We start from the raw sequence: 21,901 nt of genomic DNA on the forward strand, positions 1-21,901 counted from the left end.
GGACACTGCTTTTAAAGCAGACAAAAATCAAACTTGGAGTACTGCTTGTGCGCAAGTTCAGTTATCATTAAATATGCATTTTTCCCAGGTAATAAACAACATTAAAAATAGAGAATGGTCCCCTGGCTTACAGCATCATGGAATGCCTGCAACATTTAAAGAAAGATATCTCTATCAAAGTACCTGGATTACCACTTGGGAAGGCTGTGATAAAGGAAAGTGTTCATTCCTGGTGCTGGGGGTAAAAGATGGAAACTGGACCACTGCTTATTTGCTAAGCATGGGGCTAGGAGGAAGATGCCTTTGGGACTGGAATCTGCATCGCCCCATATGGGAAATAGTTAGCCCCAATGGCCCTCGGTATGTGGCACAATCCCCCTTAGTTCAAATCAGTAACACCTTGATTGGATTAGGGACCCTATGGAGAGGCTGGCCTCTCAGCCCACCTAACATGAACTGCATATACAAGTTACCTAATGTGTCATATGTAACAATAGGGCAATGTGTTTGCTGGGAAGGACCAGGTCATTTGTTGTATGAAAATGGTACCACCTGGACTTTGTGCAATTCATGTTGCTTAGGAGCTCAGAGTGGAGCTGTTGCTCTGCTGCAATTAAGTAACCCTACTATTGCCCTAAAATGACCAGAAATTTCCTCTGAGACTATACCTCTCAGCTTTACGATACCCACTTCATGGGTATCAGATGTAGACATACCATGGCTGGAAAACTGGAATAAAGTAAAAAATAAGCTGCAAAGCCTTGAGGCAAAAACTCAGCAAGGCGCTCAGTTGGCCAAGAGGGTGGGCGAATCATCAGTTTGGCTGTCAACGTGCCCGAGCCATGTAAATGGTATGATGTGATCTACACTATTTGCGTGTCACGAGGTGTCACCTCAACTATATGGCTAACCATCTTAAGCATCATAGCTGTTGACCTGGATCAGTGGGCCCATGGATCTCGAGGAGCCCAAGGACTGAATACCAGGGTCCTTCCTGGTACCTCTCGGACCAGCGCTGATGGGGGACGCCTGACTTCGCTGAGCTTTGTGGAAAGAGAAACTTGTCGTACGTCAGGCATCAGAGGGAACTGCCAATATGTTGCTGATATGAATTATTATTGTCTGTCATTATCTGTCTTAGTATACTATGCATAGTCATGTTTTTGTTAAGTTAATAAACTTTTCTACCCCCAGACCACACTCTCAATCAATCCTGAACCCTTTGCTGGCGGCTGGGACAACAAGATCCAGAGATACTATGGTATAACATGCTGTAGAGTGTCTTCATGTACAATACCTTGTGCAAGGTAACTAAGGAGAGCACTATGTTGCATCCTTCTTTGCTAGCAAGATGCAACTGGGGAAAAAGTTGGGATACTCAAAATATTAGGGAGGTTTCACATAACCCGAGACAAAAAGAATGGAACGAGAGAAACATTTTTTGGAAAATTTCTGATTTAACCTCCCTTTAGACATAATACGGGCTCTGAAGCAGCATAAGAATGTATAAAAGATCTCCCTCTAACTCCTCATCTGCAAAATCGCCAGAACTCTTTTAGAGAGTTCTTGCTTTGCAATGTAGAGTTTGCTGAACCAAAATATAAATATAGCAAAATATATTTTAAAAATATTTTTGGGTGGACAACTCCTGTGATTTCTCTCCTGTGACTTCTCAACTGTAAACATAACAAAATACTATTAGAAACTGATCCCAACTGTACATAGAGTTAAAACCCAAACCAAAAGCATCCACCCATGCTGAAACTTCAACATTAACTTCCCATTTCACATAGGCTCGCTTTTTACTGAAAAATAAACATTGTAAATTTGATCTGTTTATTCCAAATTCACATAAATTATATACATTTCTCATGAATATTGCAAATATACATGAAATGAACATTAACATTTTTAAGTTTGGCTCTACTTATGCAATGAGAAGTGCCAAATGTGGTTAGAACATTTGTCCTGTATTTATTTGATACAAAAATGCAGAGATTAATAATTTATATTTATACATATGTACACACCCCGTTTCATAATGAGCTTTAAACAGTAAAAAAATGGTTTCAAGTTTTCCATGTCAAACATACTTGTTTAAATCTGGTCACAAGCGCCAGATGAAATTTAATACAATCAGTTTACAACTGCAAAATTAAGGCGCTACCAAAATACCAGTTGCACTAGTGTAAAAGGTATTGAGAATAGAATTATGCACCTTTCTGAAGAGAGAACAGCTTTATATTTACCAGTTTAAACGTGGACTGAAGTATGCAAAAAGGAGCAGTAAAAAACTGAACAGATTATCACACATTAAAAGTATAAAGTAACCTTGATGAATACAAAATCAACATGTTAAAATACAGTAGATAAAAAGCCCTCAATGGCAAACAAGTTATGTGGTTCTTGAAAGACAAAAAGTTCAAGTTTTTTTTTAGCTTGAAGAGTCTTACAGGTTGACCTGCAAAAGGGGAAAATGGGTTTGTGCATTTTTGCTTCTTTATGATGCATTAAGTGGCCCAACATTCTGCAAACAAGAGACTTCCCTTCCTCTGGCCTACAGTGCTGGGAAACAAATGAGAGAAATCTAATGGATTAAGGGAACAGAGAACTCCCTTTCTTTTCCTGCCATTTAGCTCAGAGCTTCTATGCTGTGCCACCTTGAAAGGACTACATAAAATGTAAGACAGCTGCAATACGGATGTTTGCCACTGGTCAAAAGACAAGATAACCAGTTCTTTCACATAGGTACTATTTTCCTCCTGACTCTACAGGAGGAGACTTTGCAGCAATGGAACAGGTACATTAACCTTGGAGACTCTGCACATACCAAGAATGGTGCTTTCTTTTTAGATCGACTGTGATGCAGCATTTAAGGTATTGGAAAAAACACCAAGTTTGGGTTGATCAGTATGGTATTTTAACCCAGACGTTAATTTCACAAGCTGTAGTATTTATTCAAAATGTTGGCACTAAGATGTATAAAAAGTTTTAAAACTTTGACTAAAAATTCCTCTATTGCTCAGCTTTGATTCTGGTGATCTCATGTCACTAATTAGAGGCATTTGGAGATAGCCATGTCATTCCCAACATAAAAAGTATTTTCTGTTGTTGTTAATTTTGTATCTTTACACATCATAGAACAGCAATAAAGGATAAACACCCTTTTGTATTGTACAGTTGCTCTAGGAAGTACCTCAATAGTAGATATTTAAAACAGCTCTTGCAAATAACAAAGAAATTCACATTGCCTTAAGTAATTAAGGCCAAGGAGACACTAAATAGCACCTTTGTTTTTTAAAAAAAGATTTACTCTTGTGTGTAAAGTTAAATGCATATTTAATTATGCAGGACTAGGATTGTATAATACTACCAATGTCCCTTTGCAGCCAAAAACATTAAATGCTTAAGTATACAAAACCTAGAGGGGGAAAGGTGAGAGGAATGCTAATGAAACAAAGTAAGATGAAGCATAGTTAGCAATGGCAAGAGTGGGAAATAACAGAAAAGGGTTAAAATGGTCCATTTTTTGACTGAAAATTAGCTTGCCAAACTTTGAATGTTAGCTATCAAAAGTATTGGTAGACTAAAATAAAAAATGGGTTAATTGGAAACAGCTACATAAAGTCAGAGTTACTGATTTGTGGCATTTCCCCCTCCATTCAAAAAAGCTTTCTACAGCTATTTCTTTATAGCCCTGATGTTTTCCCACGCTCTCAGGACTCTGGAGAAAACTCATACAGTTTTTACTATTAGTACTCCAGTAATGGTAGCAGAACTTGCAGAAAGGCTATTGTAGAGGCTACTACATCATTGGTTGCACTTCACAATTCAATAATATTGTTACAAATCATTTAGCTAGAAAAGGCGTGTGTTCAAGGTAGAGGCAATTACAGTACATTCAGGGTATGTTACAGAAACCATTTGTGGTACTGTTTGCTAAAAGGAAAAAAAATAACTAGTTTTGTTTCCCAGACCACACAGGTTGTAATTATAATACCCGAGAAAGCAGTAAGTGTCATTTAGTTACTGCATTTGTTTTATACAGTTTTCTTGTATGACTCCTGTGCAAAATGTTTTTATACATCTTCATTGACATAAAACGAGCAAACTAAAAGAAAAAAGTTAGGCACTTTAAACATGTAGGTAAACAACAGTTTTCATCTTGCCAGACTTTTGCACGTGAACATGTCTTAAAATGAGTCTATGTTCACAGCACACTGAGACTGAGGCCAACTTTTCTCTACTGGTAAAAACAATTCTACTTGTAGGAAGATACACCAATTGACTCAGTAACACTGTTCGTTATTTAAAATAAAGTTTGACAAACCAGCAATGTGTCTAATAACTACCAAGGTAAGATAGTAACAAAAATGTAATAAAACAAACAAAATAAAGACAAACAAAGATAACACCTGAATTAAGTTTGCATTGAGACTTGCTTTTTAGAGTTCGGTTTGTGCCTCCTTTCATGTTGTTGCCACGGACCAAGATTCTAACCACATACAGCAATTGGTAGATAAACCATAATACTAACTTTTGGTTTAAAGACTTCTTACAAGTTTTGTTCCAATGTAACACACACTAGGTTGGCACATCTTTTGCAGATGTAGAAGAAAATGGAATCTTCCCCAGTGTTTATCCTAGCCAGGTTTAAGTTGCAGAACACACATCAGCTAAGCACTACAGTATGCTTTCCCAATATTTGGAGTGAAATTGCTATGTCACAGCAGCCTTTACTAGCATCACATCTTAGGAAGTTTGCATTTAGTGATAAGACCAACCAGGATTACTTTGATTTTTTTCTTTTTCTTTTTTTTTTTTTTTTTACAAAAATCAAAGCACACTTCTTCAGACATTTTGATATACTCATTCTATTGCAACATGCGAATCACAACACAAGGGATTACTTAAGGCTATCAAATACAATACTATTCAGTACCTATTCTTCTTTCAGACAAATATTCTCTATAGCCTTGACTATCAAAGTTACTGTTTCATATACCAATATTTCTTGAACAAGTATTATATGAGTGCACAGTCAGTCCACTGTCAGCCATGTTCTTCGTGCATTCTTCCACAGGAAAATTTTGTTTCCCTTCTGTTGAATACCTCTAAAGAAAATTCTACTCAGTCTGTCCTTAGCTTATATCCATTGTCCAGAGTTCTTTTTCCTGGTACGCACAAATCCAAACTGCACGTGGAACACTGGCAAGCAGGCCATAGCATGTGGTGCTCTGGTACTTTGAACTTCATCTCTCACAGTCTAAAAACATTAGCTGTTACACCACTTCAAAGCAGTCAGCCACGCTACCAGCTACACTGCAATTGTATTACAACTTCATAGAGGCTCAGATTTAATCAGAACAGGCACAATGTGCTTCTTAACTGGATAGAGTGCAAAGTTTGGGAAATACCCTGACTAGTGAACCTGTTATTAATGGATGTCAGATGCAGGTTTGTTCATTTCTGCACAATGCTTTTTTAAAAATGTCTTCCAACATATTGTTGGTGCCTGTTCATACATAAGGCCATGTCATCTGGGTCTTTTGTGAGTTACAAATATTAATACACGTCTGATGGCAATAAGACGTTCTTTAAGTGTAGTCATGGCAAGTATAGCTAGCTGAGCCTTGTTTTCTAGTGGCAGCACTGCCAAGAGCCACCAATGCCAGGCTGGACCACTGGGATTACTCTGAAAACAAAAACAAGATTGTGTTTCCTTATTAGAAGATAGTAATAGTATATATAGTACAGCTACCTACCCTTTTCTAGTAGTAGGTTCATCGCAAGGCATTCAAGCTACAGTTACTATATTTATTCACATACTACAATCCGCTTTTCACCCAAAAAATAATCTTCCAGAATTGGGGGTGTGTCTCTTAAGTGGGGAAGCTGATTTTCTGCTCAGAATATAAGCATGGAGATGCTATAAAATGGCTGCTGCTTTTTCTATTCTTCCCTCCAGCAGCTGGTTGGAGGAAGGGCTGGAGTACAGAAGGGGCAAATCCAGGGGATGTGCAGTAGTACCCCACTTCGATCCAAAGTTTAAAACCAAGTGCCTGACCGCAACACTGACTATTTCTATTCAGGCAGCACTGAGGGAGTCAACTGTCTTAATGGATCATTATAATCTGCCAATCGCTCTTCACTGTACCAGCATTAACACCATCATTCCTTTTTAGTGGTTTTGATATTCCACTAATCAAGCTATCCTTTCATTGGCAATTTTGCTGTCTTTTAGGCCTGTTCTCTCTCCTCTCACTTCCCAACCGGGCAGGCTTTTTTGGCTCTTTTCAAATTACAGCTGTAGCTAGTTTTGGCTTTTAGCTGAGCAGCAAAGAACTGCTGACAATTTCATGGTGGAATGGTTAAAACTGTAGGCTTTTATCTGAGCAGGAAAGGGAAGGTAAGTGAGTTAAAGATTAGGCTCTGGTTCCTGCTATGTAGAGCCATAATTCTGGCAGCATCTTTTCCTTCATCCTGCCTTTCCAAAAAAACATGGTACATGTGGTATGCAAGAATGTATGGCAATACCTTGCTCTGTGGGGGCTGTTTCTTGATCTCTATACAGATTGTAAGCGTGCTTCCCCCTTGTCTAACCAAGTCAGAGCAATCTCTTCAGAGACCAAGCTATTTGGAGTAGAGATAGCAATGTTTTTCTGAGCTTTATGTTAGTGAGACACATTCAGGTAATCTGAAGAAGGTTAACAAGTCTGAAAGTAAAACAGAACTTCCTTCAGAGGGTGGTCTATTGGAGACCCTTAGATCTAGTGTGGTAGTGTAAAAGTAGGAAATATACCTGTGGCTCTGGTTCTTTCCCTGGCATTGACCCAAAATGACTGAGAATTTGCGCCTTCATGTCATCCTTAAGAGAAGTAAACCAGGCAACAGCTTGATCATAAACTGAATTATGGAGACAGACAAGTTCTTCATATTCTGGTCCTTCCACCTAACCAACACAAAGGAGAAAGCAAACAGTTAGGTTTAGCTGACAATACTGGGCTTTTACACATGAAAGTGCTGCAGCACCGGGTGTTTTGAAAAGTGCCTGGCGCTGTGACGCATGCAGTTGTATAAGCAGCAAAATACGTGTCAGCATGAAGAAAATGGTGGCGGTGTGCTTCCAAACTAAAACACCTCAGAGGTGCTTTTGCGCACCGCTGCCATTTTCTGCACGCTGACATGCATTTCACCCCTTATACAACTGTACGCAGCACAGCACAATGCGCGTCAGCTCGCATGTGGAGCAGACTCAATTAATCAAGTCTGCTCCGAAGCAGTGGATCTCCAGCGCATCACAGGACAGGAAGGTATGTGCATAAATGCCCATAAATACCTGCCAGGTAGCAGAGTTAAGCTCAATGCTACTTAACAAGAGTTACTACTGCACGAATGCCTGCAGGTAGCATACTAGTGCTTAAATCTAACGCATCCTGAACTCATGTTTTTGTCCCTCCTATAAATTTATGTTGCTGCACAACTACAACCCTCAGAGAAAGTACTGAATCACTAATGCCTGTTCCTCTATGTTGACACAGAAGGAAGAATCTGCTCATACAGGGATGTCACATCAACCAACTTATTCTATCCCTATATGGGCTCAGATCCTAATGCAGAGCAGAACATTGGAGCATCATGATATTATGCAACAGCACAGCAGGCTCTACAAACACCACAACTGAATAACACTTGCTTGGGCTTTCCCACTTGTAGAGGCATGCCCCGAGTCAGATTCTGCAAATGGGGAAAACACCAGGTCCTGCTTGCAGAGGTGATCTCAGAAAACCTGACTTGGGGCAAGTCTCCAAAAAAGGAAACCCTGAGGTTCCCACTTTGAGGTGCACCTGTGGACTCTGCAAGCAGGGGAACCTAGGAATCCCCTATTTACAGAGCTGCCCCACTGAGTTTATCCCACAGGACAGGTCCCACCAGAGTACTATGGGCCTGATCTTGCAGGACAGCAGGCAATATCTGTTCATGCAATGCAGCAGATAAACTGTGCCAGAAAAGCTTGGCACAGCTGATCAGTTTCATTTGGTGACATCTGTCTGTAGTCTAAGTATCGGGAACAGCAGCAACACTGGCATTTGGCATGGGGGTGTGTGAAAAAGTATTACAAACACATAAATATTGGCTCTAAATGTACAGATATGGAAGAGGAAAAGGGTAACCCAAATCCAAGAGGAAATACTTATTCAATCTACAGGGTTAGCGTTTTACCCTATTTAGTCTGTATACTAGATATACAGTATGGTTTCTGCCAACATACAAAAAATAATGCTCCGATATCTGACTGTTGCCCTTTCTCTCAGTGGGGATTCAACTCCACTGAGTAGTAACTCTGGATACATTGCACACTAACCCTGAAAATACTTTTATCCCCATCTTTCTTTTTTGTGTTTGCTGGCAGCTGCATCACACAATTAAAAGGTCTCCTACAAATTAATAGGATTACAATAACTGAAAATCTGCTTGAGAACTGTGTCACCTGCATAGACTTTTTGAGCCATCAACTGGCCTGAGCTCCAGTGAACTCCCTAGGAAGAAGTAATCAAGATTTTACTAGCACTCATTCAAGATGACCCAAATATTCATGTTTTGGCTGTAAATATCATTATATATACCTCAGTGAATGAGTTCATCCTATATTTAGAGAATTTAATTAGCATCTTTTACATTTTCTGTGCTTAAAGAAGTCTCCTTGGCCACTAAGCACGCACAACCATACATATGAAAAGTTATTACTACTTTTAACCAGTTTTCCCATAGACTAGTAAAGGCTATTAACTTCTGTAAGGGTAAAAAATACATAGTATACCCAAAGAAAGACTGGTTTCATGCTTATAAAAATAGATGCATGTATTCATACAAGGGTCCAGTGTTATTTTTAAGTTACTACTTTGACCTGATCCACACATTGTCAGGATAAGTTATTACCTTCCATGTATCCAAGGCTTAGATTTATGACAGAAATAAGACTGGCAGAGAGGTGTAAGGGACAAATGGGCAAAATAAAGAAACAAGTGTTTATTGCCACATTTGAGCAGAATAAAAAAACTTACTACTTTGAAACACAACAAGGAAAGAACATGTAAGTAAACTCAGTGAAATGTAAGTGCGAATAATTTTGTACAACCGATCACCTTTTTATCTTCAAGATACTCAATGTTTGCGGTGTTATACCCATCTCGCTGGCCATGGCTCAAGACCCTAAACCGACGAACACCAACAGTATCAACAACTGAACGCCCATCAGGAAAAAATTTTACATCCCTGATCTCTAACATGCAGCCATAATCTGCAAACCTGAAATGACAAAAGGGCACAAGAGTAGAAGTCACACCAAAAGGGGTTTTAAACAAATTAAGACAAAAACTGAGTCTGATTCACCATTAGTAGTTTAATTTTACACCACTGTAACTCCATTGCGTTTCAAACACAATTTTGCTTTTGCTCATACATTCTTCTTGATCTAGGGGAACAACTTTTTCAAGTTAGCAGTATTTGGGGGAGGGGGCAAGAGGAGGGAGAGAATGGCAGGGCTTTAATTAATGGAACAGGCTTTGTGCCAAATTTTAATTGCTTGTGGCAAGTTAAACAGGTTTGTGCAACTACCTTAGCTATCTTTTTTTTTTTTTTTTTTAACTTGCTCAGGAAGAGAAAAGAATGCCACAAATCCTTCAGGAGGTTAAGAAACATATGTAGAAATTATATAAACGTGGGTCTGAAAAAGACCTCATAAGATCATCTAGTTCTGTGGTCAGCACATGAAACCTATGGCCCACAGGTTGGATTTAGCCCCATCCTGGAACAGGGTTCCAATCCAGTCCCCAAAAGTCTGGTGCAGAGCCTGCTGCTCTACCATGTTTCTTCCTACCCCTCCTGCAGAGGAGATGGGGATCGGGAGCAGAGGTTCACTCTGGAAGATGGAGATTTGCAGCCCACAGCAGGGGTGGGGCAGGGCAGGTTGAAAGGGGTGGCCTACACCAGAAAAAGGTTGCTAACCCCTGATCTAGTCCCTCCACTTTGGTCTGAGGCAGGATAAGACACCAGGCTTCCCTAGGTAGCCTGTCCAGCGTTTAGTTATCCCTACAGGTAGAAAGTTTTTTCTTAACATGCAGCTCACATCTTATCAACTATAAATTGTGCAGATTACTTTTTGTTCTGTACAAGCTGACATGAAGAACAACTGAACACAGTCCTTTTTATAAACAACGTTGCACATATTAAAAGACTTATACCTCCTCAGTCTTCCAAGAAAAAGAAAACCCGATTTCTACAGTCTTCCTTCATTGGTCACATTTTTCCAAATTTCTTAATCTTGCCACTTTTCTGCGGACCAACTCATCTAGACTGTTTGTAGTATGGACATAAAACCCCAACTGAGGCCTCATCTGGACTGAGCAGAGACGAATAGTTACTTTCTGGTGTCTTGCATCTAACACTCTCGTTAATACAATCCACAACAATGCGCTCTTTTTTCAACAGTATCATTTTAACTCTGTTTATAGTCCACTATGACCCAAGTCTTTCTCCCTACCCCTCTTGATGATTCTTTTCTAAAGTACTAATATCTATCTAGGTTATTCTCCATTTGGTATCTGTATACTTGATTTCTGCTTCTCGAGTGTAGTACTTTGAGCATGTTTTTACTGAGCTTCATCTGGCTGATACTGGACAATCCCAATAATTTATCAAAATAATTTCAAATTCTAATCTTGTCCCCTCCCAACTTGCTATCATCTTCAAATTTTATAAATTTACTCAGTAGTGTATCATTAGTCATTAATGAAATCACAGACTACAAAGCAGCTCAGGACACAACCTTGCTTAACTGTCCTTCCAGTTTACTAGCACTTCATTGAAAACTTACATTCAGCTACTACCAACCAACTCTGCACCCACCTTATGGTAATATTATCTAGACCTTATTTATCTAATTTGTTTGAGAAGATCATGCATGACACCATCAAAAGCTTTAAAATGCAGATGCATCACGTGACCTGCTTTCTGCTTTTTTCCTTAATCTACTAGGCAGTTACCCTATGAAACTACTCCAAGTTCTTTGACATAAATGTTTCTTAACAAGATCACTACTACAGGCTGGACACTGACTGGCTAAACAGCAGCTCTGCAGAAAAGGACCTGGGGGTTACAGTGGACAATAAGCTGAATAAGTCATCAGTGTGTCCTGGCTGCCAAGAAGGCTAACGGCATACTGGGCTGCATTAGTAGGAGCGTTGCCAGAAGATCAAGGGAATTAATTATTCTGCTCTATTCTTCACTGGTGAGGTCTCATCTGGAGTACAGTGTCCAGTTTTGGGCCCCCCACTACAAAAAGGATGTAGGCAAGTTGGAGAGAGTCCAGCGGAGAACAAAGAAAATGGCCCAGGGCTGGGGCACATGACTTCTGAGGAGAGGCCGAGGGAACTGGGTTCATTTAGTCTGCAGATGAAAAGTCTGTGAGGGGACTTGATAGCAAGTTTTAACTACCTGAAGGGGGGCTCCAAAGAGGATGCAGTTAGGCTGTTGTCAGTGGTGACAGATGACAGAACAAGGAGCAATGGTCTCAAGTTGCAGCAAGGGAAGTTTATGCTGGATATTAGGAAAAACTCTCTCACTAGGAGGGTGCTGAAGCACTGGAATGGGCTACCTAGAGAGGTGGTGGAATCTCTATCCTTGGAGGTTTTTAAGGCGACAAAGTCCTGGCTTGAATGACCTAGGTGGGGATGGTCCTGCTTTGAGCAGGGGGTTGGACTAGTTGAGCTCCTGAGGTCCCTCCTAATCCTAAATTTCTATTATTCTATGATTGTTTATAAGCAGACAGAAAATATGGAAATACATTAGTTCTATTACCTTTCCAGGTAGCAAAATTAAATTAACTGATCTATTATTTTGTATCATATACTTCTTAAAAGTTAATTATTATGCTATCTTGCTCTCCTCTCTCCCCACCATATTATGGGACCAAATGCCATTAGAACAATAACCAACACGTGCAGGTGCAAAACTGAAATATCATAAATTCAAAACCCCAGGCTCCAAGGCTTAGACTTAAGAAAACAAATGGCACGACAGAGGCAGAAGACAAGGAAAACAAGTCTTTCAGAGTGTATATCACAAAAATCCTTCAGGCAAAACAGTATGGTGCTCAGATAAAGAATGCAAGACTTGCAGAAAAGACAGTATACTTTATCTGTACACTGCATGTGCAACAATGATGATTCTCCTTCTTAGGATGAACAGCAGTTTTAAAAACTTAAAGGACCTCGTTCAAAAATATTCATTGATAATGTGCTAACAGTCATGACCTGTCAGCACACGGCACGTGCTATGTTGCAAGACAAAATATTGCTAAATGATATATGCACGAAATATTTCAAACCTTACACAGTTGTGTATATACTAAATGAAGATGTCTCCTTGTGTGGTGTCTCGGTATCTTACATTTATGTTAATAGACTACTATATCAACTCTTACATAGAAAACTAATTCGCGTTCTCCATTTTCAGTCTTGCTGATCTTGTAATTTCCATTACTCCATTATGATAAGTGGCAATTTCCTCTTGCCCCCACAATTCAGCTTTTATCTAGACATTTCTCTTAGCATGAAACATGCTACATATCCTACCACCTCAACTAGCTTAATAATAGCTTAGGTAAAAAATGGTGAAAAGAAAAAAATTAGACATTGGTGACCCAATTCACTTATTTTATTAATGTCTTTCTTAATCCTTACTCCATATTGAAAACTACAGACTTCCTTCCACAACTGTATACACTGTCCTGATCACATCTGCTACCAGGGAGAGATTCTCTTAAAAAGCAAGATTTGACAAGTTTCTGCTACAAATTAGATGGAAAAAAACTTGCCTGCATATCTGTTCTTCACTCTGGGTTAAAAGTTGGGCAATGCTTTCCTGCCATTTTACTCTCATTTAGCTTTTCTGTTTTCTTTAAGTACTTAACCTAGGATTGCCTGTTACATCTGAAAATACACATAGGAAGACCTTATTGTCAGGTTTTGGCTTCAAGTTATACACTTTAAAGCAGTGTTACACGTGAAGCTGCCTCATAACAGTGGGCTTCCAACATCCTCAGCCTTGTTATCAGAAGCCAGAGAAGGAAGATATCTAAGCACTGCACTGATATAAGTATCATGTGGCAAACCAAGGCCATTGATAGGCGTTCATCTCTAACTAGCACTATGAATTTCTGTGCATGGAGTGCACTGAACAGGAACCACTCTCCCATGGCGGGAACACCTTCTAGGAGCCCTGTGAGGTTTTGCACAACAGAAAAATGGCCCCCACTCCAGAACGTAGGTGCTTAGGGGACGAGTGCCTTCCCGGAACCTCAGGAGGGCTCCAGTCCAGGTGGAGTACAACCCCCACCCATCAGTTGATTGGAGGGTTTCAGCCACCTAAAAATGCCCGCCCCCTCCCCACCCCCCAGGTCACCCAAGAGGGGTGCACAGAGTGGGAGGCAGAGACAGCACAAAGAGATGGGTCTAGATGCAGGAAATGACCCCCACCCGTGCACAGACTAGTTTCCAGTCTGGACAGGGATGAGAGGCTAGTTCCAGCTAGGGGGAAATGTCACCTGCTGCCATACCCCCCAACCCTGTATAGACCCATGGTGACTTGAGCGTGTTCAGGGACTGGGGTACACTGGATCCATGGCAGGGTCCCCACAGGGCTCCCTGACAGTTATCAGGGAGCAGTGCTCCCCCTCCCTCCCCACTAGAGAGCAGAAGACTAGGATACTGTGTGTCCTCAACATCTAAGAGAAGCATACAGCCATTCAAGTTAGTGCAGGATGGGAAAGGGAGAACTTTCTGCCAGACCTTGTCAAACTCATCCCTACAGGCTGGGTGAGTGGCACCAGACCCATAGACTAGCCCCACATTATGGTCCTGGAGCAACAGCTGCTGGGTTGCACAGCACAGGTGCAGAGCTCTGGAGCGACAGCTGCATGTAGTGTGGGCCCAGATAGCTGGAGTGACAGCTGCATTCAGCATGGGTCTGGAGCAGTGCACAGCTTCTCTGAGGATGGGCTGCTCACAATGGCCACTCCACCACTCCAGGACATGAGTTACAAAAGGTACCCCATGCAGCAAGTGAGGCAAACATGGCAAACATGCTGCCTGTGGATCCCTGAGACCCATGGGTGGCACCAGATGCTGTGTTTGACACCTCTGCTCTAGCTCCTTCCATCACACGTGCTTTAGATACCTTGAGTATGAAAATCATGCGTTAACTGCATGAATTTCCTGGTCTCACCAGCAGTTCTTCTCTACAACAAAATCTCAAATCCCATGAAATATTTCTGGGATCTTTGCTCTGACTAAAAATCAATTAAGAGGGGCAATTTAAAGCATGTCAGAGGTCTCTGGGCTTTAAAAAAGAAAAAAAAAAAGCAGCCATCAGACGAGATTCTTCTTTCATTTGTTTCCTACGAATTAAAAAAGTATTCTCCTATATTAACTCAGTCCCAAGGTACATTGATTTACAGGTCCAATTTAAATAATGATTTAAGTCAGCAAGCAAGGAAACTCAGTTTCATAGATGGTAGGGTCGGAAGGGACCTAAGCAGATCATCAAGTCCGACCCTCTGCCACGGGCAGGAACGGATGCTGGGGTCAACTGACTCCAGCTAGGTGGTTGTCTAGCATTCTTTTGAAGACCCCTAGGGTAGGGGCGAGCACCACTTCCCTTAGAAGTTGGTTCCAGCTCCTAGCCGCCCTGTGAAGTAGTGCCTCCTGATGTCTAGCCTGAACCTACTCTCAGTCAACTTATGGCCATTGTTCCTTGTTACCCCCGGTAGTGCTTGCAGGAACAGGGACTCCTCTGTTGCCTGCTGATCCCCCTTGGCAAGCTTATAGGCGGCCACCAGATCCCCTCTCAGCCTTCTCTTGTGGAGGCTGAACAGGTTCAGGTCCCATAGCCTCTCCTCATAGGTCCTACCCTGCCCCCTGATCATGCAAGTGGCCCTCCTCTGGACCCTCTCAATGCTGTCCACATCCCTCCTGAAGTGCGGCGCCCAGAACTGGACGCAGTACTCCAACTGCGGCCTGACCAATGTTACGTAGAGGGGGAGGATCACCTCCTTGGAACTGCTCGTGATGCATCGATGGATGCACAACAAGTGTGGTTGGCCTTCCTGACCATGTCCCCACACTGCCAACCCATGTTCATCTTGGAATCAGTAGTGACTCCAAGATCCTTTTCTGCCTCTGTGCTAACAAGAAGGGAATTCCCTACCCTATAGGTATGCTGCTGGTTCTTCCTCCCCAGGTGCAATACCTTGTACACGTCCATATTGAAACCCATCCTATTCTCATCTGCCCACCTGTGTAACCTGTCCAGATCTAGTTGTAGCCTGTCCCTCTCTTCTAGCGTGCTCACTTATCCCCACATCTTAATGTCATCTGCGAACTTGAACAAGGTGCTTTTCACCCCCTCATCCAAGTCACTGATGAAGATTTTGAACAGTGCGGGCCCGAGGACTGAGCCCTGGGGAACCCCACTGCCCATGTACCTCCAGGTTGAAAATGACCTATCCACCACCACTCCCTGGGTGCGGCCCTCCAGCCAATTTGCGACCCATCTGACTGTGTAGTCATCGACACCACAGTCGCCTAATTTTTTAATGAGGATGGGGTGAGAGCCTTCCTAAAGTACAGAAAGACTACGTCCACCGCGACACCTGCGTCCAAGGCTTTTGTGACCTGCTTGTAGAAAGCAACCAGGTTGGTCTGACAGGACCTGCCTCTAATTAACCCATGTTGATTGCCCCTAAGCATAATCTCCCCTGCTGGTCCCTTGCAGATGTGTTCCTGGATAATTTTCTCAAAGAGCTTCCCCAGGACCAAGGTAAGACTAACAGGCCTATAGTTTCCTGGGTCCTCTTTCCTACCTTCTTTGAAAATGGGGACCACATTGGCCCTTTTCCAGTCCTCCGGCACCTCGCCAGAGCACCACGAGTGCTCGTAAAGCTGTGCCAGGGGTCCCGCAATGACCTCTGCTAATTCCCTCAGCACTCTGGGGTGGAGATCATCAGAACCTGCTGATTTAAATACATGTAGTCCCACCAAAAGTTCCCTGACTAGGTCCTCACTGCCCCTGGGCCTGGCTGCTTCTCCCTGGGTCTGTCCGGGGGGGGGGGGGTAAGGAGATGTCCCTGTCCCTGCTCAGAAAAATGGAAGCAAAGAAACTGTTAAAGAGATTAGCTTTGTCATCTGGTGCTACCACCAGATTACCAAGCATTCCCTGCAGAGGCCCCACGTTACTTGGTACCTTCTTTTTACCCACTATGCATTTAAAAACAGATTTCTTGTTACCTTTGATCCGGGTCACTAGTCCCAGTTCCATCTCTGCTTTAGCATTCCTAACAGCCCCCCTACAATCTCGAGCAATGGAGGTATAATCCTCCTTGGTGATGGCCCCTCCCTTCCATTGGGTGTACGCCTCCTTTTCGGCTTTGAGACGTTCCTGGATGCTTTTGGCGAGCCATGCTTTTGAGCACTCTTGCTCACTTTGATCCATGTGGGGATTGTCACCCTTTGGGCTTGGAGGACTGTCTTCTTAAGGAACGACCACTCTTCTTGGACTCCCAACTCCCCTCCCCTCTGGGACCTCAGTGCCTCCCTGACAGGTCTCCTTACCTCATTGAAATCCACCCTCCTGAAGTCCAGGGCTGCTGCCTTGCTGCAGGCCTTTGACACCCTGCGCTGGATGGTAAATTCCAGTAGGCAATGATCACTATCGCCCAGGTGGTCGAGCACCTGCAGTCCTCTCACCAGGTCCAACAAGGCACCTCCTGGGTTAGATGGAGGTCCTGTAACTCGGCTAGGAACCTACGTGAGCGGTCAGACCTGGCTGACTGCTCTTCCCAGAAGATGTCCGGGTAGTTTAGGTCACCCATGATGACTCAATTTAAACTCAATTTAAATCAATTTTAATCTTGTTTTACATTAGTGCAAATCTTGTGATTTTTCTGAAGGAAGGTTGACATACACTACCAGGTAAACATTAAGATATTTGATTTACAAACATAACTTCCTTTTTTTTTTTTTTTTACAAACTAAAGTTGGCACTTTTGTTAACCATGAGGATATGCTATACACACTTCCCGTAGGGAGCTCTGCAGACAAGGCTTACAGTTTGATTCAGAGAAATTAATGGGTCTCTTGATTCAGAGATTCGTCCGCCAAATCTCCTCCAACTCGAATCAGCAACTGAAGCTTCACACAGCCCTAGTAAACGGTGCTTATTTACTATTTTTTATATGATTATTTGTATGGCAAACTTTTTATATAGAATTAAAAATATAAAGTCACCCCAGAATTTAAAATCGTTTTTGCTAAACTCTGTAAAACATTTTTAAATTTAGATATAAAAGGAAGTAGTACTATCTTCAGTTAGTGTTTCAACAACTGTCCTTCTAGATTTTAGACCTAGTTAATTTTAGCTTCTCTCACTTAATTCTATTCAATCTGAGAATAAGGACAAACAAATCACTACAGGTTGGAAGACAACTGGGAAACCAATTAAAAAAAGTTTTTAAAAAGCTGGAAATAGCAAGTACTTTTGTACCTCGGCATAAGGAACAAACAAAATACGTTAAAGAGGACAGGGAGAACTTACTCCACAATAGTGGATGCTGATGCTACTGATGGTTACTTTGTGTGTACCTGCTCTAACCCCCACAGCAAGCTAAAGTAAACCAAGACAACTAAATGAAAGAGGGTGAGGTTGCTCCAGTTTAAATTTTTTAGTTCCAGGGTGGGGGTGGGAGACTAAAAGCAGACACACAAAGAACTACTGTGCAGCAAGCACTCCAGACTCAAGTCCCTATCCTTTCTGCCTTGTTATGAATGGTCTATCTGTCTGCACCCATAGACTGAAAGAGGCAAACATACTGCTTTGTTAAACTTCCAACCAGTTTCTCAACTAAAATTAAGATAAAGAAAAATACTCTAACTACTGAAGAGACTACATCTGATAAAAGCTGATTTATACACTTAACGAACTCTAGTTATAGATACTTAGCCAGAGGTTTATCCCAGTTATGTGATTTAGCTTTCTATAGCAGCCAACAGTGCTTGAATTTGATTTACTTTAAAAGTTTTCTGGATTATGCTTACGACTTAGATTAACAATTTCAAAAAAATTCAGCGCAGAAGTTCAGATAGACACTCAAGCACAAAAATGCCCACTAAGGAAGACTGTAGCTCCAAGCATCAAAGCAGCAACACGGCCTTTTGACAAGACACACAGTCTCAATTGATACAAGTGAGCTTAGTAGGGAACGTCTCTTCAGTGTACTAACACATAAAAAGTGGAAACTTGGGACAAGCAACTAGGAAGGAGTATAAAGGAGTACTGCTTAGACATGCAGGGATGAAATCGGGAAAGCCTGAGGGCCACTGAAACTACAGCTAGCAATAGCAAGGGACATGAAAGGTAACAAGAATGGTTTCTACAAGTATGTCAGCAACAAGAGGAAGATCAGGGAAAGCGCAAGTCCCTTACTGAATGGGGAATGAAAACTCATGACAGATGATGAGGCTGAAGTACTCAATGTCTTTTTCACCTCAGTCTTCACAGGCAAGGTCAGCTCCCAGACTATTCCACCTGGTAGCACATTTTGGGGAGAAGGCGAGCAGCCAATGGTGGCAAAAGAATAGGTTAGGGACTATTTAGAAAAGGTGGACATGTACAGGTACATGGGCATGGACATGAAGCACCCAGGGTGCTGAAGGATTTAGTTGTGATTGCACAGCCACTGGCCATTATCTTTACAAACTCATGGTAACTGGAAAAGGTCATAGATGACTGGAAAAGGGCAAATATAGTGCTCATCTTTAAAAAAAAGGGAAGAAGGAGGATCCAGAGAACTACAGACCAGTCAGCCTCACCTCAGAGTTCCTGGAAAGATCGTATTCTTTGAGCAGGTCCTCAAAGAATTCATTTCTAAGCACATGGAAGAGGAGGAGATAAGGAAAAAAAAATCAGCATGAATTCAGCAAGGGCAATGACCAACCTGCTTGCCTTCTATGAAGAGATGACTGCATCTGTGGATGCAGGAACAGCAGTAGATGTGATGTATCTTGACTTTAGCAAGGAAGCATGGGTTGGATGAATGGAGTGTAAGGTGGATAGAAAACTGGATGGACTGTTGGGCTCAAAGTCTAGTAAATCAATAGCTCAATGCCTAGTTGACAGCCAGTGTCAAATGGAATGCCCCAGGGCCAGGCTTTGTTCAGTAACTTCATCAGTGATCTGGAAGACGGGATAGAATGCACCCTTGCAGCAGTGACAGCCTGTCTGGAGTTGGCGCAGAGCCAAGATCCCCTGCACACGTGCCCCTGCCCAAAGTTTGCAGGCTACAGATCACGGCTTCAGAGCAAGCTGGCCCTGTCTCACATTCCCAGCAGCTCCAAAGCAGCCCCCTGCACTGCTCTGTCATGTGTGCTGCTGAGGTCTCCATGGAGACTGGCACAAGTCATGTGGACAGACGCAGCTGGGAAATGGTGTCCCCAGCCAACCGGATCCAGCCCGCGGGCCAGACATTCCCCATCCCTGAGCTAGACTGTTCAGTGGTAGCAGATGACGGAATGAGGAGCAATGCTCTCAAGTGGCAACAATGTAAGTTTAGGTTAGATATTAGGTAAGTAAGTATGAGGGTAAGTAAAGCACTGGATCAGGTTACCCAGAGAGATGGTGGAATCTCCATCTTCGGAGGATTTTAAGACCCAGTTAGACAAAGCCTTGGCTGGGATGATACATTTGCAGATGGTCCTGTTTTGAGCAAGGGGTTAGACTAGATGACCTCCTGAGGTTCCTTCCAACCCTAATTTTCTATGATTCTATACAATACATCGTCTCTCTTTGTTAATCTGACTTTCAGAAATCAGTTGCCAAACAATTCTTCTCACTAGCCGTTTCAATTTTTAAAGATCTGCTTTTTGGGCTCCTTAACAAGGGAAGGGGTCTTTGGTGAATCACAAAACAAAGACAAATTGATCTAGTCTCTTGGTCACGTTACCTTCTAGGTCCATGAGTTATTATACCTATTCTGTGATATTGAAGTTAGGACAAAAGTTATGGACTCAAAGAGAAAAAAACCCCAAACGTGCTAAACAGTGTACAACGGAACATTTTTGCCCTGAAAAGCCTATCACACAAGAGCAGATCTATAAGCCAAACTGCAGTAATCCTGTAATGTTATTCAGAAGAGCACCAGGCACCTGCAGTTAAATAGTTTCTAGTTCCTGGAGCTAGCCTGGATCTCTGTACAGTAGGGGTGTCAATTCATTTAGCTCCATAGGCCAGATGAGTAGCATGGGGCCAGTCAATGGGCTGTATCAGGCCCACAGACCAACACCTCATACCAGATCCAGCACACATCCCAGAGCACCAGATTAGGTACCATGTGCAGCATGGCCCTAGAGTAGGCATCAAATGTGGTGCAGTCCTGAACCAGCTGGTTCCACCACCATGCTGTGTGCAGCTCCTGCTCTAGCCACTCTGGTACTGTTCCACATGAGGGGCCTGTTCCAGCGCACATCCATTCCACATTGGATCCAGCACAAGTCCTGGAGTGGGCATCGCATAGCATGTTCTATGCGCATAAAGTAGGATGGGCAGACAGCCGAGCAAGGAGAAACAACCAACTGAAACTAGCAGCAAAATAACAGCAGTTAAAGTCAGATTTGTGTGGCAGCTGAAAGCAAACACAAGCAGGTTTAACCTGATAAAGGAGAAGGTAAAGAACACTATATTCAGAGCAATGGGTAGAGAAGATGGTGTCAACAGCTGTAATTTGTACAGCCCAGAGAATGACAATATAGGAAGGTCAGCTGGCTACAGGAACACAGTGGAGAATATTAAGGTCTGGATGAGAATTTTAGCTGTAGTGATCTTTTTCAACCTGAAGATTGAGGTAGCTTAGACTTGGGATACAAGAGAAAAAGAGAAGTAACTCCCCAAATTACAGGTCCGACAAAGAAGGTTAATGTAATGGCAAAGGGGGTAGGATAAATCAAAACCAGATAGGGAACAAACCAAGTGGGGACAAAAGTTTGCAAGCCATGGGTATACAGAAAACAAGTGAAGCTGCATGAGTGAACTGAAAATCTTTCATCACTTCAGTGGACTTCTCCATTTAGACCTCTGCTTAAAGCTCCCAATGACTCTTCCCATCAATTTCAACTGGTAAAACAGTAGGAAATGTTAATAAAAATATCCTTGCGCAACAATATTTCTAATTAAGCTTCGGACAACTATAGGTGGAATCTGCTCCAGCCATTAGCTACCACGGTTAACTCTGAGAGGTGTTCTGGGAACAAAGGAAGGTTTGGGGGATGGGGGGGGGGTATTCCACCAAAACCAAGTAATCAAGTTTAAGTAAATTAATTGCAAACTTAATACTGAAATACACATGGTATATGATAATAAGGCAATATGGCTAATGCAAAGCCAACCAAATAAATAATAATCTTACATATTTGAAAAAAAGATTAATCTTAAATTTACTAAGTCTTGAAGTCTTAAAAACTTCTAACAAGTGGCCAAACTGCTAGGAAAAATAATTTTTAAGTCTAGGTAAGAAGTCAACTAATTTGCAGATGGGTCATGTAACAAGAACTGTAGTTCAAGGCCGAAGAGCAAAGACATCAGTGAACCTCAACTTCTATATTGAATTACCTGACCCAACTCCAAAAGCTCATTAATAGGGACCTACAAAATGCACGATGTCACAGAAATTGTGTAATTTGGCAGTCCCCTGTGAAATAGCTGATTCCCCATGAAAAAGTGCAGGGAACTGGCTATGTCCAAAAAGCCAGCAAAGAGCCGGCAAAAAGCTGTCTCTTAGAATGGCAGGGGGAGG

At 42.1% G+C, this 21,901-nt stretch overlaps 1 protein-coding gene across 4 annotated transcripts in view; it reads right to left on the reverse strand.

The window, feature by feature from the left end:
- Nucleotides 1-1,819: 1,819 nt before the first annotated feature.
- LONRF2 (LON peptidase N-terminal domain and ring finger 2) overlaps nucleotides 1,820-21,901 on the reverse strand; it is a 74,273-nt gene continuing 54,191 nt past the window's right edge. For 3 of the 4 annotated variants that reach the window (XM_014600412.3, XM_059720993.1, XM_059720994.1), the window contains 3 exons: nucleotides 9,147-9,309; nucleotides 6,803-6,952; nucleotides 1,820-5,695 (listed from right to left, as the gene is read on the reverse strand). In XM_014600412.3, coding sequence (XP_014455898.3) covers nucleotides 5,537-5,695; nucleotides 6,803-6,952; nucleotides 9,147-9,309 — 472 coding nt within the window. In that variant the 3' untranslated portion in view covers nucleotides 1,820-5,536. Of the gene's footprint in view, nucleotides 5,696-6,802; nucleotides 6,953-9,146; nucleotides 9,310-10,244; nucleotides 10,403-21,901 lie in introns of those variants that run through there. The other variant, XR_009459164.1, reaches the window with a different exon arrangement.

Source organism: Alligator mississippiensis, chromosome 1 (genome assembly GCF_030867095.1).
Source record: "Alligator mississippiensis isolate rAllMis1 chromosome 1, rAllMis1, whole genome shotgun sequence".
Lineage (NCBI taxonomy): Eukaryota > Metazoa > Chordata > Crocodylia > Alligatoridae > Alligator > Alligator mississippiensis.